This window comes from Macrotis lagotis, chromosome 7 (genome assembly GCF_037893015.1).
Source record: "Macrotis lagotis isolate mMagLag1 chromosome 7, bilby.v1.9.chrom.fasta, whole genome shotgun sequence".
Classification (NCBI taxonomy): domain Eukaryota; kingdom Metazoa; phylum Chordata; class Mammalia; order Peramelemorphia; family Peramelidae; genus Macrotis; species Macrotis lagotis.
In genome coordinates, this window is record NC_133664.1 from 189,814,735 (window position 1) to 189,835,797 (window position 21,063).

Sequence of the window (21,063 nt, forward strand, 5' to 3'; positions counted from 1 at the left end):
AGGCAATTAAAAGCTTCAGAAAAGCTGTAGGTGACAAGAAATTCTCAAAATCAGTAGCAATTTATTTTTTTAATTATCTTTTTAGTATTCTTTTTTATTTTGAGTTTAGCCTCTGACAAAGCAAACATTATAATATCATATTTTCCATATTAGCCATCTTGCAAAAAATTTAGAAAAATAAAGAAAATGAAGTGAAATAAAACAGAAAAAATATATGCTTTCCTCTTAAAGAGTTCATCAATTATCAGTTTGGAGGTAACTAGCATTTTTCATCACAAATCCTTCAAAAACATCTTGGATCATTAGTAGCTAAATTTTTTAAAGTTGATTGTTGTTACTGTGTACAGGGTTCTCTTTTGAATCAATTCACATAAGTGTTCCCAGGATTTTCTTAAACCATCCCCTTTGTAATTCTAATGGCACAATTATATACAACTTGTTTCACATTTCCTTAATTGATGGGCATCCCCTCAATTTCCAGTGCTTTTCCATTTCAAAGAAAGTTTATATAAGTATTTTTGTGCATATTATCTTTTCCCTTCTACTTTGATCCCTACTTTGATCTAGTAATAGTATTTCTGAGTAAAAGTTTGAACAATTTTATAGCCCTTTGGGCATAATTGCAAAATTGTTCTCCAAAATGGTTAGAGCTGTTCATGACTATACCAACAATGCATTAATATGCCTATTTTCTACATCTGTCAACATTTGAAATTTTCTTTTCTTTTACGTTAGCCAATTTGATAGGTATGAGGTGGTACCTCTTAATTAGTAGTGAATTAGAGTATTTTTTCAAATAATTAGAGATAACTTTGATTTTTTTTCCTTCTAAAGACTCCCTTTTCATATCCTTTGACCATTTATCAATTAGGAAATGCCTTTTATTTTATAAAATTGAGACAGTTCCAAGTGTATTTGAGAAATAGATCCTTTACCAGAGAAACTTGCTGTAAATTTCTCCTTTCTGTCCCCACCAGTTTACTGCTTGCTTTCTAATTTTGGCTACATTGTTTTTGCTTTTTATTTTTTTGCACATGACTTTTTTATTTTAGGTAATCAAAATTATTCACTTTACATCTTGTGATCCTCTCTATCTCTTGTTTGGTTATAAACTTTCTTTATCTATAGATTTTACAGGCAGTTTTTTTTTCCCATGCTTCCCTCATTTACTTATGATGTCATCGCTTATATTTAAATCATGTACCCATTTTGACCTTATTTTCTATGTCGAGTTTCTGCCAAGACTGCTTTCCAATTTTCCTATGAGCTTTTGTCAAATAGTGAATTCTTACCCCAAAACAAATTACTTTGTTTTGGAAGTGTATTATGAAATTAATGTTTCAGGAAATGATTACTACAGTCTAACCTGAGAAGATATTGGGAAAAATTATCATCATGTTAAAAAAAAAAGAAGACCAATAAAAGCAGATTTTTAAAAGAGACAAAAAATTTATGGCTTCTATAAAGGAGAATCAATTAGACATTTATGGGAAATGATGAAAATTGCCCCAAAACAAATTACTTTGTTTTGGAAGTGTATTATGAAATTAATGTTTCAGGAAATGATTACTACAATCTAACCTGAGTCATCTCTCTAGTTATACCTCTGAGAATACTATTTCACAACTATCTTTTTTTTAAAAAAAAATTCCCCCCAATTACATGTAAAGAAAATTTCTTACATTCCTCTAAAAAAGTTTCTTTCTTCCTCCTTCACCTCTTCCTGACATAGTAATTTTATATAGATTATATTTATTCAATCATGCAAAACATTTTACTATTTTAGTCATATTGTGAAAGAAGACCCAATTACAAAGGAAAAAAATTCCATGAAAAATACAGAAAGTAAAAAGTGATGCATTAAGACTCCATCAGTTTTTTCCTCTGGAGGAGGATAAAATTTTCCTCATGAGTCCTTTCAAATTGTCTTGGATCATTGTATTGCTGAGAACAGCTAAATCATTCACAGTTGATCATCATACAATATTGATGGTACTGTGTACACTGTTCTGGTTCTGCTTCCTTTATTTTTCATCAGTTCATATAAATCTTTCTAGGTGAATCAGGTTACTTATCATTTCTTGTAATGCAGTAACATTTCATTACCAAAACTATTTTTTGGAAACTATTCTCTGAAAGGAAAATTAATAATAACATAGTTAAATTTAATCTATATAATAAGAAAAAAATGTAAGCTCTTGTGTAACATCTAAGCTTTGTGATAAAAGATTCCTAAAAGGAACTAAATTATTTATTCCAATCTGGAAAGAAATGTATAACATAATTTACATATATTTATACATATATAAACATAAAATGTATATGTAAACATATAAATATATGTATATACATATATTTAAATATAATATATGTATATATAACATGAAGCTTGGAAAATCAGCTACAAATGGCAATTGTTTTTATTTTTTTCTTTTTAGGGCTAATGAACAACTAATAGTCAACTCGAAAACTTGCTCTAAAATACCAGATAGTGTTACAAAAGTATACAATTCATTTAAATATCTATTTTTAAATTTATTTCTTTGACTTCTTTCCCATTTCATAGGAATTATGTTTCTTAAAGCTTTAAATATTACATACTACTATTATTAGAAAAAATGATTCATGCTTCTTAGGAAGTTTATAAAAGGACCATATAACCATTTCGACTATCAAATATCAGTACTCTACTAATGCAATTAATCACTATTATTGTTATCACTAATAGCAAACTACATGCTATGATTACATATACTATCATATGAATGTTTTCTTTTCTCTTCCCTGAGTTTTAAAAGGGCTATGCTAGTGTAGCAAAAGCTTGGATACATTGTATCAAATTGGATAGGTTTTGAATATTCACTTAAAGGTAGTTTATATGACTATTGTCCAAAGATTACTAACCTTGCTAAATTCGGGGAGGTTCTTCACAGTTAATAATAATTGGTCACAGGATAATATTTCTTCTAGTCATATCAATTCTTGAGAACCTCATCTAAATTAAAAAGGGGAATGGATTCAACCCGAAATCTCTCATCTCACTTAAATGGCAAATCCTTGAGAAGGTAATCATTAGTTTTTCAAAAAGAATCACAAATTTACTCTTATCTATTAATATTCCAATTAATCTTACTTAGTTTCCCCTGTATTAATGTATGAATGTTAAGATCAAAATACTATATGAACTGTTTTATAAAACATTCTCATTTCAGCTTGACACTCATAGGAACTTTAAAATGTGTGATCATGATAAATTGATTTATTCATATTATTTTCATGAACATTTTCATGAAATTTTGGAAAGGTGTAGTGTATTTCCATATGCAGTGTTTTACGAAGCCGTACATTTTAGTTGCTAGAATCAATTACCTATCGAATAGATAGCATTAAAAATTTCTTGTTTTCTTTCAGAAAAAAGCAGCAGACCATCCCAAGAAAACTCCTTCTATATGGTTAGCAATGTACAAGGCATTTGGGCGACCAATCCTGCTGAGTAGCACATTCCGCTATCTCGCTGACCTGTTGGGTTTTGCTGGACCTCTCTGTATTTCTGGAATAGTTCAGGGTGTAAATGACACTAGTAGGGGAGACACAAATAAGACATATAAAGTAAGTTCATGGTGTGTTATTGTGACATTTTTGTTTGTTCTTTTCTTTTTTTTGCACTTTTTAATGTGCTTGTTTTCAGTGATTTTAATGTATGTGAAGGAAGAAGGAGTAATCTTTAAGAGGAAGAAATATCCTTTAGTTACCTGTGAATGAGTCAGGTAGTAATTTTTGTGGATTTAGAATTAGTCCAAACACATTCCTATATGCACCCTTGATTTAGCTTAATAATTTTGGATTGGTTTATTAGTAAAGTACGTACAATTCTGTAGTAGATAAGTTACCATGGACCAGCCTGAAAGAATATTGGATTATGGGTTAAATCTTAGAAAGAACAGGCTGAGGAAGAATGCTAAGGACAACTAAAGGAGGGTTTTTTGGTTCTATGTTTGGAGTTGGAGGATCAAAAACAGAAGAGTACTAATGCTCAGAGTACTGAGGAGAAATGATGGTAATAGATTATGTAGAAAATGCAAAACTGTTCAATTCCTATTTTAGTTCCATTTTCTCTTATGAGGGCAATGATCTTTGTATTGACAAATTAAAAATAATTAATGGAAAATTAGTTTACTATGGCACCCAGTAAGAAAATATCTATTTTCTTGAATTTGTAGTAATTGTCCTAGAGAACTGGCAAAACGAATACATGTGATAACTGTGTCCTGACAGGAATCTTTAAAATATCATAGATTTTGGGAAAAGTTCATCATTATTGGAGAAGGGCAAATTTTTCTCTAATTCTATATATTTTTAAGAGAATGGGAGTGTGATGGTGACTAGCAGCCAGTTGGTTTGACTTCAATTCCTGGCATAATTCTAGATCATTAACAACAGAGTCAGGGATCACAAAGAGCTAACATTTCTTTGTCAAGAATTTGTCTCATCAGATAATAATATTGTTTCATTTTGTAACAGGGTTACTGGACTGCTATAGAAATAGTTCTGTAGATTTGAGCGAAATATTTGAGTGTTACTCATGATACTCTTATGGGAAAGATGGTGAGATATAGATTGTATGAGAATACAGTTTAGAACTTGGACTTGGCTGAATGACTGAACACAAAGTCTAGTCACTCTGGAAAGTCTTTAGTAGAGTATGCTAGGGATTTGTGTTTGTCCCTGGGTTTAATATTTTTAAGTGACTTGGATAAAGGCATAGATGACATGTTAATCAAATTTACAAGTGATATGAAATTAGACTGTATCTCCTTAGTTATTTCATTCATGTGACTGAACTCTTTGTAACCTAATTTTGAAGTTTTCTTGGCAAAGATACTAGAGTGGTTTGCATTTCTTTCTCCAGCTCAATTTATAGATGAGAAAACTGTGACAAACAGGGTTAAGTGACTTGGCCAAGGTCATATAGCTAGTATATGTCTGAGGTCAAATTTGAACTCAGGTCTTCTGGACTGTAGGGCTAGCATTCTATATCTATTACAGCATCTAAATTAAGGACAGATGGCCAAAAAATAATATATGTGAGTCAGGATCTAAAAAAATAGCAGGACAAGAATCTCTTGAGAGGTAATGGATACTATCTCCTTCACCCTCATCCCATTTAGCACTGCAAACTAATAATGAATATGGGTTGTTATTCTGTTCAACATTCCCTTTGAATTCTGAAATTACATGATTTTTATCATTAATAACTGCAAGCTTGCAAATTTTGATGGTTGGGAGTGTGATGTGATGTGATGATGCCATCAATAGAAATATATTGTCATGCTCTATTTCAGTACTAGAATTTTTTTATATTGGAGTGGTTAAATAAACTTTTAGGCATCAGTTGTGCTTGATTTAAAAAATAAAAAGATTATAATTGTTTTTAAACAAATATTAATTTGTGATTATTAGTCTAAAAGAGGTGTGTAAAAATGGAGTTTTTAAAAAAGTCATAATTTCTTCTGGTCTGCACATTTGCCATTCATTCCTTTCGACCACTAAATTAGTCTCAAATTGATTTATTATTCTAATAATGAAAATTATCATAGTTATTTTTATATATACTCTATGAGTGGATATGAGAATATATTTTCATCATATGTGTTCATCATGTACCATCATAATTGTAGGCATGGTGGTACAAGTTAGCAATCCTAGCTATTGGGAAGACTGAAGAGAGGTAAATCTCTCGAGTCTGGTGGTGGGCTGTCCTGACCTGGTGTCTGCAAGAAATTTGGTATCAGTATGGTGAACATCAGGAAGTGGGGGGGCCACCATGTTGTCTAAGGAGGAGAAATTTGGAAATGGAGTAGCTTAAAGCTCTTGTGCTGATCACTAGTAGGATTAGTCCCATGAGTGGCTTTAACACTTCCAATCTGGGCATGATAGAGAAATCTAGTCTTAAACACACACAGACATACATACACACACATGCCCCCCACACACATCCCAATAACTTTCTGCTGTAATAGTTGATTAAGAGTTTTCAGTCATCTTAATCGCACCATTATATTTTTAACCACTAAAATTTGAAACCTTGGAGTTCTTTCTGATTTATAGAATCATTCAATCTAAGAGCTTTAAGAGACTTCAGAGGACATATAATTCAAACCCTCCCTATCCTATATCTATCTTAATGGTCATTTTAAATCAATATGTGCTTTAGTTGTCATTATTGGTAGGAAATTCAAAATAACTATATTATATAGTCAATTATATAGGACCTTGAAGAATTGAGAGTACCAAAGATTCCCAAGTAACTGAAACCCCTTTGCTTATTTTGATTTAAGTCTTTTTAAGTTGACCTCATATTACTTTTCATAGCTGCTATCATTTTTATAACAAGTTTTTATAATTTCAGTCAATCAATCAATAGATCAAACAAGGGCAGAGTGCTGTGCTTTAGACCAAGGGGGTTATGAAGGAAATATGAGACTTGGGTCTTGTCCTCAAAGAGTTTAAATTCTAGTTGATTATGTAATATGTATGCCAAATGAGATAGGATACAATAAAAGTGTTTAGTTCTGAGTTACAGACAAGTCCAATTGGAGATCAAAATAGGAAAGATCAGCTAAATTAATAATTTTAAAAATTTAATAAAATTCAATTTAATAAGCATTAATTGGTAAATTGCAAGATGTAGTGGTCAGAAAGCCTTGGAATCAAGGAGATCTGAGTTTAAGTCTCAATTCTGATACATGCTAGTTTTGTGTCCCTAGACAAATTACTGAAATTCTTAGTGTCCCAGGCATCTCTCCAAGACTTTAAATTGTAAAGCCTATTGGTGTTGGCAAAGGGAATTTCTTCACTGGGAACTCCCTACACAGATTGAAAACATGGGCCTGGATTTTTTTCCTTAAAGTATTTATTATATGTCTACGATGTGCAAGGTACTGTGGATATAAAACTAAATAACAAATAATCCATAGCCTCAAATATCTTACATTCTACCAGGAGACACAACATGCACATAATTAATTTTATGTTAAATTATATTTATATTATTTTTATTAAATTATATTTATTTTATTTATATTAAATACTACACAAACAATTCATCTTAATATAATTTCATGAGAGAGCACTCCAACTAAGATGATGAGGGAAGAATTCCTCTGACACATGAGATAAATCTCAAAGGAACTCGAGAGGAGGCTAAGAGAATTTGAGGCAATTACAAGAATGTGTAAAAGCATAGATGTGAGAGACAACACTAAGCTCAGAGAATGGCAAGTAGACCAACTTAATTGTAAAGTGAAAGAAAACGAAATAAATTTGAAGAGGTAAATTAGATCCATACTGTGAGTTTGCAATGTTGAAGAGTTTCTATTTTTAGTTTTTTTCCTAGAAGTTATAAGGAGCACAAGAAAATTCTTCAACAGAGGTTGTAACATGGTCAGACCTGGGTTTTTAGAACATTATTCTGGAAATGGTGTGGAGAATCATGGAGTATTTGTATTGATGAGATAATTTTGCAATTTAAAGATGAGTGGTCAAAATAAAGACCTTAAAAATAATTTATTTGTACTTTTTATGATGCATCTTGCATTTACATTTTAGGTTGCTCATCCAAATAATTTTATAGTTGTTATACCAGGTGTATTAGCTTTTCTAATTTTTTTTCTTTTTTTTAATGACAAGTCTTCAGGTTCACTTACCTCAAAGGAATTCCTTGAAAATGCTTATGTGTTAGCTGTTCTTCTATTCCTGGCTCTGATTCTACAAAGAACATTTTTGCAGGCCTCCTACTATGTCACCATAGAAACTGGCATTAATCTTCGTGGAGCTTTGTTGGTAAATAATTTTTTTTATATAGTTGTGTCTTCTAAATATAATGAATTATAATAATCCTCAATTTTGTGTGATCTTTTAAAACTAGATTATTTCAATACTACTTCCAGGGAAGTGTAATGAAGATAAATAATAGAATATTTGTTATTTTAAACTCCTCATCACAATTCATTTTATGCCAAGGAATTATGGCTTTGAGTATTTGGGGACATACTTCCTATTTCATCTTATAATATATATTAGGATCTTGATTATGGGAATTCTATTTGATAGAAGTCATAAAGAAAATGAATAAAACTTGTATTTTCATGCTAAATAAATTTTTAAAAAAAGAGATTTTTTTGAATTTCTTGATCTTAACTTCCCCACTTAATAATGAACTAATCTTTAATGAGACTATAATTCTGTGTGTTTCATTTCTTTCTTATAGGCTATGATATACAATAAGATCCTGAGACTTTCTACATCTAATTTGTCCATGGGTGAGATGACTTTGGGACAAATTAATAATTTGGTTGCTATAGAAACTAATCAGCTCATGTGGTTCTTGTTCCTGTGTCCAAATCTATGGGCCATGCCTGTTCAGGTAGAGCATCAAAGTAAGGTTTCAATTTATTAAAATGAGAAGTGAATAGTCAGTATTTCTTAGGAAGAGTTTTTTGGGAAGTTGTCAAAAGAAGTCCTTTGCTTTAATATTAGTTTTTCATACCAAAAAGGGGAACTGTGGAAGGTAAAAGATGAAATGACTTGAGGAAACAAAGGTTCTATCTTGTGAGTAGATTGATTTATTGAGCAATGCATGGAAATTGCCCAATATATTGTCTCCAGGTCACCTCAGTTTAGGCCTGCACCCAAAATACAGGGAGAATTACTACTTTTACAGATTAAAAATAATTACTTAAATAAAAGCAATTAATTAAAAGGAACCAATACATAAGAGGCATTCAGTAATCTGATTTCTAATTGGAGGAAAGATTAGGGATTTTCCAAGTTGGAAGGGAGAGAGCAAACAGTTTCAATTCCCTGAAATCAGAAAGGAAGTGTCCTATTTCCCCCACCCCAAGTATCTGTAAACAATCAAAGAAACATGTAAATAATAATAATTGATTGGTTAATATGGAACCACTTTTCAGATAAAATATATGAGTTGCTTGAGATGTTTAATTGTGAGGAAATTCCTTTCATCATTCTTAGGATTTGACTGGGTTTCTGGTTTGCATAACCTAGGTCTTTTACTTAAGGGTCTCTCAGAAAGAAGTATAAATGGTCCAGCTTCTCAGTCATTTCGGGTTGGGTTCAAACAATGCACTAAGGGTTTTCTCCCAGTTCCCACAATTTAGTAAAGTTTTCTTAACAAGATATAAATTAGACTAGACCCAAAACTGAGTAAAAAGGGAACTGAACTAGTTCCAGTATTGAGTCACAAGATGGAGTCAGAATGGTTCACTCAATTTCCATAATAAACCATTTGATGTTATAATCACCTCAATTCCTTCAGAATACAAATATAATTTTAAATATCTAAGCCTTCCCATGTCTGAATCCAATACCTTGTTTTGGCCTGGGCATGACACAAGGCTATTGAATACTGTGATAATTGAGAAAAACTTTGATGGATCCTACTTAGAAATAATGCTTAAATCTTGGTGACTATGTGTTTGCCTTCTGAAGAAACACTCATTTAAGTTTGAAAAAAATTATTACCAGGCTGCCCACAATGTAATGAATTTTTGGCAAAATCAATTCTCCAAGACCATCTTTCAAAAAAAAATAGATGAATTTCACTGTGTCTATGGCTGCATTGAAATGGATCCTTGAAACACTGAAGTAGAAAACATTTAAGAAAACCTAGTGGAATTACTGAAGCATAAAGGGATCTTACAAGACATAAGTGCATTTTGTATTTTTCTTTTTTTCATCTTTTAGCATAACCAAATAAGTTATTACCTAGTGATCAGTCTGTTACTTCTGATCTCTGTTGACTAGGTTTACCCTTAGAATGAGAATTAGTCTGTCATTGAGATGTGAAGACTACTTAGCATGTTATTATTACATGTCAAAGTTTGTTGTTTAGTAGCATAATTTTCAAGAACCCAGAGCCATTCTTACACCATAGCAGCATTGCAGTAAGCTTTTCTGGAGCCACTTTTGATTACAATCTTGGAAGACTTTTCATCCATATTGTTAATTTTATATACAGATTATATATATATATATATATATATATGTATAATATATAAACATATGTATATTAAATATGTATATCATATTAGTAATATAATATGTTTATATGTATTATTTTATGAGATTAATTATTTGAGAAAAATTCAGGCATTGGGACAGAAAATTAAATTCTGTGATTGTGGGGTTGATAGAAGAAATGCCATAGACCTAGAATTATTAGTTGAAAAACTAGAAATAGTCTCATTTAAGGGTAATAAGGTTAGCATCTAGGAAGCATCTCAAAATATTTCAGTGGAGCACTGAAGATCAACATCTACTTTTCAATTTTTACCTAAGAATTGTACTGGTTATTTTTAAAGTAGAAATACAGATTATGTTTCTCACAGAAATAAATGTTAAAAGTTACTGAGACCATTATTTTAGCACCCAAGCATTCTTTTGTTGATGATACTGTCAGACATTGGATAAACTGGCTTCTTCCTTTTTTGTTGCATATTGGTTTATCACCTATGTTTTCCTCCTACCCATTTTTTACTATCTACTATAATCCAGATAGAGAGAAAAAAAATGCAACTTTGATATTGCCTTCTGTTTGGAGTTTGATATAGGTCAAATCAGAAAATTGGGCAACCTCAGCAGCCTTGTGAGGTAAAATTATATGGAATAGCAAAATGGAGGATTGGTAAGCCAAAAATGAATTCTTTGTTGTACATTTTCCCAGATAAATTTCAACTGAGATAACAGCAACAACAACAACAACAATAATGATATATCTCAATTGTTGAAAAGGGAGTTGATTTCCTAATAGACAATGATTTACCTAGGTGTTTTAGTTTACTCACTATATATGCTTAAAGATCATTAACTTTTTCACTAAAAAGGATTACCTTAAGAGTTTCCCTCTATTCCTTCCTCTTTACGTGTGTTTTTCTCTTAGATCATAATGGGAGTGATTCTGCTCTATAACTTACTTGGATTAAGTGCCTTGGTCGGTGCAGCTGTCATAGTGCTGCTTGCGCCAATTCAGTACTTCATAGCTACAAAATTGGCAGAAGCTCAGAAGAGCACTCTGGTAAGTTCCATCAGTTGGCTCCACTCTTAGGAAAATCTCGTGCTGCTATTTATTTTCAAATATAGGAAATTGATACATATCACTTGGAATATCTTAGAAGGATATTGCTCATGTATTAATCTTGATTCTTGAGTTTGTATGTTATCATAAGCAGGAAACATGAATTTCTCATGATCCAAAGATATTCTGAAAAAGAATCAGAAATCCAAGATTTGAATCTCTTAGGTTCCCAGATCAAGCATGAACATATTTTAATGTTATTAATTACCCTGAAATTATAAAACGTTGAACTCCATTCCAAAATACTGTGTCTAAGAAATAAAAATTCAAATGGCACACTTAGAGCTCTTTGATGAATGAGATGCAAAAAAAAAAATCAAGGGATAAGAAAAGGGTCAGTTTTGATGCTTCTGAAAACTAAATTTCCCAAGAGTAGAATCATAATGTGATGAGATGTGGAACTTAAGTGAAAGATTTCAGTGGCAGCTGTTTTGGTTAAATATGCTTCTGGTCAGCTTAGCAAGGAAAGAAAAAAAATCTTTGACCTTCTATGACTCTACTGTGCCATGGAAACATTTCTTATTTGAGTATGAATTGGCCCATTTTGAAGGAATATTTGAGAATTATGAAATTGTTGACAGCACATTTAGAAATAAAGTTTGATTAAATATGAGTAAGTGATCTCTGTAAATCTATAATATTTAGCATGTCTTTTACTGCTGAAAGAATCGTTTCTCATGATCAGTTTTTCCAACTAGCCTGTTTCATGTATATCCTGTACTTCCTGCACTCTATAATGCATCTCTGACTACTGATGGAAATGTCACATGATTAAATTATACTTCAAAACATGTAAACTACTTCTTGCATGGAGGGGGAAATCCTAGAATAGATATATTATATTTGAGTTATACAAGCCACTTGAAACATAAATCATAAGCATTTTAAAATATGTTTATTTTTTTAATTGGCCAAGGGACAAACTTATTTGGAAAAAAGGTATTTCATTATATACCACAATAATAAAAATATCAACAGCTTAGCTCTTATAGATCTAGGACATACATTGCCAATAATACACATTGTTAGTGAGAGATGTGGACACAAAGAAGGATCATATATGGGAGTACATGTCTAAGGAATATGTGAGACTATGGCACTAGCGTGGAGAAGCAGTTCATGCTTCTGATGATTCAGGGCTATTAATTCTTCTATTTGACATCATCATGCTACTTTTTCTGTTCCATCCTCTAGGTGAACCAAACATTGTCTTTCCTATTAGGTATCCTAGGGTCTCTGTCTAATCTCCTACCCTCTTCCTTCATGGTTTAGTGTTGTCTAGAAGTCTTCTACTCTTATATTCTCTAGGAATATGTTATAAAGTTGATTTGAGGGCATTTTTAATTCTTATCCATGGCATATTGTGTACTATTTGCTCTTAGTCTAAATTTTGTTACTTTTATGGCTTTGAAAAAAAATAAATCATGTGCCTCAACTGGATAGAACATATACATTTTTTCCTTGTGATTCCATATCTTCTAGTAGAATTCTTATGATACTTTTAGTATTCCATCAAAGAGTCAAAAGACAGACATTTTTTGAGGTATGAGATTTTTAGAAACCATGTCATCCAACATTTGGTTTTATAGATAAGGAAATTGACAAGCAGAAAAGAGAAGTGTCGGATCCTGTATCACACAGTTGATTGATAGACAGTCCCCTAAGAGAATCTGTCCTCTTTTTTTCAGCCTAGAGTTCTAACAGACACACTATTTTGTTCTTTCATTTCAACTCTTTTCACATTTTCTTGTTTCATTATTTTGCAGGATTATTCTACTGAAAGATTGAAGAAAACAAATGAGATACTGAAAGGCATAAAGCTATTAAAGCTGTATGCCTGGGAGCATATATTTTGCAAAAGTGTAGAGGAAACAAGAATGAAGGAACTCACCAGTCTCAAAACCTTTGCACTTTATACATCACTTTCCAGTAAGTTCATAAGATTAAGTGTTGGACAAGGCAATGATGATTTCTTCTTTCTTCCTTAATTTATAGCCAAGAAACTGAGTTCCAGGGTGACAAAGTGATTACTTAAGGTCACACAAGGTATTAAGTAGGGAAGTCTGAATTGATCATGGATGATGCCAAATCTTTTTACTTTTTCCCACTTCATGTTGCTTTTTAAAAATTTTATTTCTAAATCAGGAGAAACTGATCTTAAGCAATTTTTCATCCATTTTCTCTGTACCATAGGATAGTGCAAGTTTAAAAAATTCCATCTAATTTGTTAATTTAAAATTTATTTACACTAAACAAATGTGCAGCAATGCTATATTCTGGATAAAGAAGCCCAGACCCATGACATTTAATACCAGTGCTGTATCATTTTAACCAAGTACCACTCAAAGTCAAGAATGTTCTAAATCTCAAAGAATATTTTAGATTAGCCTGGTTGCTTCCTAGTGGGATTTTGTTGTGATTGTTGTTCTTTAGATAGATTGCTGAATATCACATAAAGATGAATATAAGATTTAGAGCTTGGAAACACTTTGGAAATCTCATAAGTACTTGAAACAACAAGTTCAGTGATGAACTGGTGGACAAGATGGATACCTTTATTAGTAATAGTCACATTCATAACAAAGGAGCATTGAGTAACCTTGACTGCTTCTGGAATCTTAATAAGAAAGGTACAATCTTGTGGCTCAACTAATTATCTCCAGGATCAAATATAAAATCCTCTGTTTGCCATTTGAAACTATTGGGCTCCTTATATTTCATTTTTTTCCCACTATATTATGATCCAGTGACATAAATCTCTTTGGTGTTCCATAGCCTACCTTTGTCTGTTCCCCATCTGTTCTCCAAGTCTGGAATGTTCTCCTCCTTTTAGTTTCTGTGACTTCCTTCTAGATTAATTTCAGATCTTACCTTCTGCAAAAGGCCTTCCTGGGTTCTTTTCTCTCTCTTCCTAATTCCCAACTGGACTTACCTTCAATTTACTCTGTATACAAATTTATTTTATAGTTGCATGCAAGTTTCATCCATCATTAGAATGTGATTTCCTTGAGGATAAGGCTGTTTTTGCCTTTCATTAAATTCCCAATATTTAACACAGTGCCTGCACAACTTAATAAATGATCATTAAGTTGTCTTGATTTGGCTTGACGCAACCACAGCTTGTCATAAAGCAAGATTGTGGGGGTTCATTTTCATTGTCTCTGCAAATCCCCAAGCAAGTATTTATTGTTCATATACTACATTTAGAACTGTGGTAGGGATTAATGTGCTAGAAGTATAGAAGAAGCTATGAGAGAGTTCCTTCTTTCAAAGGGATTTTTTTATTTCATTTCAACCATATTCAATTAAATGTAAAAATAGTTTTTAACATTCATCTTTTTGTAAGTTTTTTAGTTCCACATTTTTCTACCTCCTTCCTTTCTCTTCTGTTTCCCCATGACAGCAAATAATCTGATCCATTTAACCATGTTATATGGTTCTATATAAATCATGTTTAGCATATTTCCATATTAGTCTTATTGTGAAAGGAGAATCAGAACTAAAGGGAAAAATGTTTTAGAAAGTGAAAATAATATGCTTTGGACTGAATTCAGACTCCATAATGTTTGTCCTTCATTTTTTAAGAAGACCAAGACATCAGAGAGATGATGTTGTGAAAAGCATATGAATTGGATTTGAGTTAGGGCTAATATGCTAAGTCATCAGCCTCATTTTCTCCTCCAGAGTCATCTGGATCCAGTGGCCAGATATGAATCAGGATAACAGGAGATAGTCCTGGATGTAAGGCAGTCAAGGTTAAGTAACTTGCTCAAGATCCACAGTAAGTGACTGAGTTTAAATTTGAACTCAGGTCCTTTTGACTTCAGGTCCAGAGCTCTACTCATTGTGTCATCTAGCTGTCCTTCAAACTCCATAGTTTTTCTCTGAATGTCCTTGATCACTGCACTGATGTGAGGAACTAAGTCCATCAAAATGTTGCTTTTTTAAGTAATAAAAAGTTTGCTTTAATCTGTATTCAGACACCAACCACTCTCATTCTCTGGGGTTGTATAGCATTCTTTAATGTAGTCCTTCAAAGTTGTTGTATCATAACACTGTTGAGAAAAGTTAAGTCATTTACAGCTGACCATCCAATAATATTGCTGCTATTTTCTATACAATATATTTCACATTGCATCTCCTCATGAAAGTCTTTCCAGATCTTACTGAGAGCATCCCACTCATTTCTTATGGCAAAATCGCATTCCATCACAATCACATTATTACAACTTGTTCAGCCATTCCCCAATTGATGGATATCCCCTTAATTTCCAATTCTTTGCCATCAGAAAAGAGCTTCTATAAATATGTTTGGACATATAGGTTCTTTCCCATTCCACGTTTTATCTCTTTGGAAATATAAAATACTATATTGGTGGGTATTGTCAAGTGAAGGGCATACATGTTTTTGTAACTCTTTGGGCATAGTTCCAAATTGTTCTATATGATAGTTGTATCATTTCACAGTTCCCCTAAGAGTGTTTTAATGTCTCCTTTTCCTTATATCCCCTCCAACATTCATTTTCCTTTTCTGTCCTATTAGCCTATAAAATAGGTGTAAGGAAGTACCTCAAAATTGTTCTAATTTGCATTTCTCCAATCAATAGTGAATGATGGGGCGGCTAGGTGATGCAGTGGATCAAGCACCCGCCCTGGAGTCAGGAGTACCTGGGTTCAAATCCAGCCTCAGACACTTAATAATTACCTAGTTGTGAGGCCTTGGGCAAGCCACTTAACCCCATTTGCCTTGCAAAAGCCTAAAAAAATAGTGAATGAGAAGATTTTTTTAAAAAAATATGGCCAATGATAGCATTGATAACCTCATCAGAAAACTGCTCATTTCTTTTGACTATTTATCAATTTTGGATAGTGTCTTATTTTTTTTTTATAAATTCAACTCAGTTTTACATGTTTGAGAAACAGAGAAACTACTTTCAATATCCCCCTCCTGCAGTTACTATTACTATTGCTAATTGTGTTTCCCTCCATTGTATTCCCTTACCATCCCTGTTTATTCTATTCTCTTTCTCTTTTCACCAAGTCCCTCCTCAAAAGTTTTTTGCTTCTGACTACCGCTTCCCACAATCTACCATCCCTTCTATAATCCCCTTTCTCCCATCCCCTTCCCTGCTTACTTTCCTGTAGGGTAAGACAGAAGTTTGTAGACTTTTCAGATAAGATTAATGAAAATGAAAAAGAATGACCAGTTCAAGTAACAAGCATTCACAGGAGAAGTTGGCCAGGAAAGAGTGAAGTGCTCATGGATGAGATAAGACTTATTCTAGTCATTTAAGGAAGAGAATGTGGAAAAACCAAGGAAAGGGAAGACTATTTATAATGGCAGATTACGATGAGTGAAGAAGTTACCCAACTTTAGGAAAATCACAGAAGTAGGACGATGTTTATGTGGAAAATTCACAAACTGGAAGAGATTGACCTGACTAGAGTATATTAGGGAAGGAAAACTGAGTAAGGTGGGAAAATTATGGGCATTTATTATATGGAGTTTAGATAACTTGTACTAGGTAATAAGGAGATAACATAATCTCATTTTTTTAGAGACTCTTAGGGAGTTACAGTTCCTTAACTAAAAGGAGTGACTTCTAGATTTGAGATAGGAATTCTAGCCTCCGTAAAAACAGATATTTTGAGGTAAGTGGAGCTTTCAGTGCCTTCCAAATTATATGAGGATATGTACTCAATCATCTGTAAATAAACTGATTTTCTAGGGGACTGCCCTTATATTTCATGATATGGGCAATGCAAAGGGCACTTTTCTAAAATATCTTCAAACTATACCCTCCCATGGCACCAGCTTCTGCTTCCTATCTAACAGAAACACCTCTGATTTGATTGTTTTATTCCTTGGGTCAAACTGAAATATGTAATTTGAAAGAGAAAAAGGGTAGCGTCCATTCTTTTATATTAACTTAGCAGAATCAGAACAATGAATCTGTTGGCAAAAAAATCCTGGTTTTAATCATAACTACTGTTTCTTAGTGTGTCCTTGGGCAACCTCTCTGAGATACTTTCCTGTGCCTCAGTTTTCTCCTCTGTAAAATAACAATGGTAATAATTTTACTGACTGTCTCACAGCATCACTACAAGTCTCAGAGACTGTTTAATCATTCAATTGTATCTGACATTTTGTGACTTCATGTGAGTTTTTTTCAGTAAAATTACTGGAGTGGTTTGCCATTTTCTTTCTCTAGGGGATTAAGGCAAATAGAGGTTTAGAGATTTGCCCAGGATCACCAGCTGGTGTCTGAAGCCAGATTTGAACTTAGATCTTCCAGGTCCAATGCTCTGTTCACTGAGTTCTCTACCTGCCTTCAAGAAACATATATATAATGTCCTAAAAACTGTGAAGTCCAATATAAGTAAAAGGTATTACTATCAGACTAATGATTAAGATATATATATATATATATATATATATATATATATATATATGTTATATAGTGTATTGAAGATTGTATACATGTAAAGTAATTGGTCCTTGGAGGAGCCTTAGGAAGTAAGTACAATAGATAATACTTTTATAAAATCTTTATAGAACTTCCCCTACAGAAGGCAGTCTGATAATCTTTATATACAATATATTATTATTATTATTATTATTATTATTATTATCATCATCATCATCATTTTACAGATGAAGAAATTGAGGCTTGGAATGAAGAAATGACTTGCCCATGATTAACTAGAAAAGACAAGATAGTGTCTCTTTTTTCAGTTTTAAGTCTAGCATTTTATCCACTACTGCCTCCTACCTTTGAAATCAGAGCAGGAACCTGGGGGAATAAGTTTTTAGAACAGATAGTGGGTTGTTATTAAAAGGATAGAAAAGATCAGGTGCAGCAAGTGTCACTGGGTGAACTTATGGGCAGCAGAGGAAATGGAATGCACCACATAGCTAGAACAAGGTATCCAAATCAATTTTATCTACTTGAATGTTATCATAGGCTATCCTTTGAGCTCCAATCTGACCTGGGTGCCAGTAATATATTTCTAGACTTCTTGGGAGCTATGAAAACATATATATATATATATATATATATATATATATATATATATATATATATATATATACTTATAGATGGAAAGTAGAGGTGGTTTCACTTTATTCTCAGAAAAGTAATGGAGCCTCAGGCTTTGAGGTGAGTTGTAGGAGAATAGGTTATAGGAGACCTAAAAATTCTCTCCTTTTCACACTCAGGACATGCCCATCCCATGCACAAAAGGGAGGAGTCAAATGCAAGACATTTTTTCTTCTACATTTTGAATGATGTTCTGTCTGCACCAGTATCCCCCAAATTGAACAAATACTTGTTATTTTATGTCTGAGCTCCTTACTGATAGTCAGAGGCTCCTATTAGATTGTTCTTTTTTCTTAGCTGGAGGAGCTAACCTACATTCCTTATAGTTGAGATGATATCTGGGAGAAAGGGCAAAATTCCCCTGCCTTATTCCATAAAAGAATTTCCAACTCTCTACTGCCAAGCAGCCTTGTACAGAATTTATATATACAGTACTTCATTAACCAAGGATTGGTTTCAGTTATTCAAAAGAAAGGCAAAAACCATACCTTTTTGTTAAGTTTGAGATAACATCAGATTGTTCTAATGGGGGAATTTAAATATAAACTTCAAAGAATAGGAAACAAATTATAGGAATCAATTAAAGGAAAAGGAAATATTAAAAAAATAAACTAGTAGTAGCCATGATAATTCACAGAGAATAAAAGAACTGAAATTAAGACTTGGTCCCTGTCTAAAACATGTCTCCAATATTGTTGGATTTTAGATTTCTTAGTATGGGTTAATTTGAATACTGATTCACTTCCAGAATTAAACACATTTCTTTAACTCTGCTGTCTAGGAAATTAGAAAGGATTATTCATTAACAGTTATAAATGTTATAAGTTATCAGCGATTAATAACATATGATGAAGACAGCAGCATAGAAAATACAGTCTATGAACTTAAATTCTAGTTCTGGATTTTTGACTTGATGAAACTTGTGCAGCTCATCATCTCTGGGTCTCTTTAAGACTGCAATTCCATTATTTATGGGAAACAGTCATGTTGCATTGTTACCTTCAGTATTTTAAAAATATGACTCCCAAACAGTATAATTGGAATTTATATCTTAATAACTGAGGACAAACTGTGAAAATCCATTTTTCCATCTTTTAACTTCAGATAATGTATTTATCATAGACTAACAAAAGGACTACCTGAACAATCTTCTAAACTACTGGAAGTGTTGTATGTAAAGTGCTTTCATTTTGTGAAACATCTCAATAAAAATAACCAAAAAAGCCCCCCCCCCAAACCCATCATGACCTTGTGGGGGACTTTCTAGAAGCTTGATTTATACAACATATTATCTACTTGTTAAGCTCTTCATTTTAGTTATTTCAATTATCTAAACAATATTTCCTTTCTATGGGAACAGAAATTAATACCGTGTAATAATATTTTGTATAATGTGTCATATCCTTCTTAAATATGCACTGTTGTTTAGTTCACCATCCCTTACATTTTTTTAACCAAATATTATTTGTTTTCTGACATATTATTTATAGTGCTTCACATGTTATTTTTTGTTAGGATATAATTTTTTTAATCAGAGGTGAATATTTTCCAGTGGGGTACTATGTAGGAACTGGGCTGACTGTGGATAGGAAGTACCAGTAGAGGAAAGTTTGAGGAATTTAACTTTGTCCCTTGTGTCTCCTGGGAAAAAATAATATATGGCTAATTAAATTTAAGAAAAATATTTTAACAATTCAAAGTTTCTAATATATACACATATATATTCAATTTTCTTCCACAGTTTTTATGAATGCAGCAATCCCCATAGCAGCTGTTCTTGCAGTAAGCAAACTTTTTTTTCCTTATAGCAAGTAAATAATAAACAAATGTGTGTTTGTAGAAATGACTTACCAAGAAGTGTGTCAGTGGTCATGTTCCAGTATTCACCCTCTTGTCTCTTTTACTTGCTTCAAAAACTGTATTTTATCAACTCTGGAACCATCTGATTATTAATATAATTTGTCACATATTTCAAATGAGAAATAAAGTGACCAATGTATTATTTATAGAAATGGAAATGGTTCTATGATATTTTGTATGTTGGCATGTTTGCAGTCTCAATGTTGAAACCAAATCTAAGAAAACTGTAAAAACTTATTGCTTTTCTTAAAAAATTTAATATTGATTTCAAGAGATAGCAAAATGTTTTTAAAGTACCCATTTTTTTTTCAAATGACATGAACTTGCATGAATTTGTATTGCTATTTTTTTTTTACTTTTAGCATTATTAGGCAACAAATGGAAAAGTTTAAACACCTCTAACAGGTGAAGTCAATGTAATTTTTTTTTTTGGTGAGACTTTTGGTGGTAATTCCTAATGGACTCTTTCTTTGTAATTCCATAGACCTTTGTGACTCATGCTTATACAAGTAAGAAACTCTTGAAGCCAGCAGAGGCCTTCGCTTCTTTGTCACTCTTTCATATCCTGGTCACACCTCTCTTCCTGCTCTCCACAGTGGTCAGATTTGCAGTCAAAGCCATTATCAGGTATGCCTTCTCTTAAAGAGTTCTAGAACATGCTTTTATCTGGTTCTTTGGAAACATTACTGTGTCTTACTGTTTGAGAACTACTCAACTTATGGTGTCAGAAATAAGATTCTTTGAACAAGGGGTAATATTTAAACATGAAGAATGATAATAAATATAATCATTACCTCTATTTTTAAATTTTGGATTATTATGGGTTTTTTTGGTAGTTTCATGGTTGCATGTATCTCAAAAAACATATAATTACTTTTTTCCTTCTACCTACTTGCATAATGTGATCAATTAGCATTTATGGATTACTAATTTGCCAAAGTAATATAA

At 32.3% G+C, this 21,063-nt stretch overlaps 1 protein-coding gene across 7 annotated transcripts in view; it reads left to right on the forward strand.

Annotated features, from left to right (window-relative positions):
- Positions 1–21,063, forward strand: part of ABCC9 (ATP binding cassette subfamily C member 9) — a 186,713-nt gene that overhangs the window by 35,345 nt on the left and 130,305 nt on the right. For all 7 annotated transcript variants that reach the window (XM_074194290.1, XM_074194293.1, XM_074194294.1 and 4 more), the window contains exons 7-13: positions 3,412–3,609; positions 7,690–7,842; positions 8,270–8,425; positions 10,961–11,095; positions 12,922–13,084; positions 19,997–20,037; positions 20,600–20,742. In XM_074194290.1, coding sequence (XP_074050391.1) covers positions 3,412–3,609; positions 7,690–7,842; positions 8,270–8,425; positions 10,961–11,095; positions 12,922–13,084; positions 19,997–20,037; positions 20,600–20,742 — 989 coding nt within the window. The remainder of the gene's footprint in view (positions 1–3,411; positions 3,610–7,689; positions 7,843–8,269; positions 8,426–10,960; positions 11,096–12,921; positions 13,085–19,996; positions 20,038–20,599; positions 20,743–21,063) is intronic.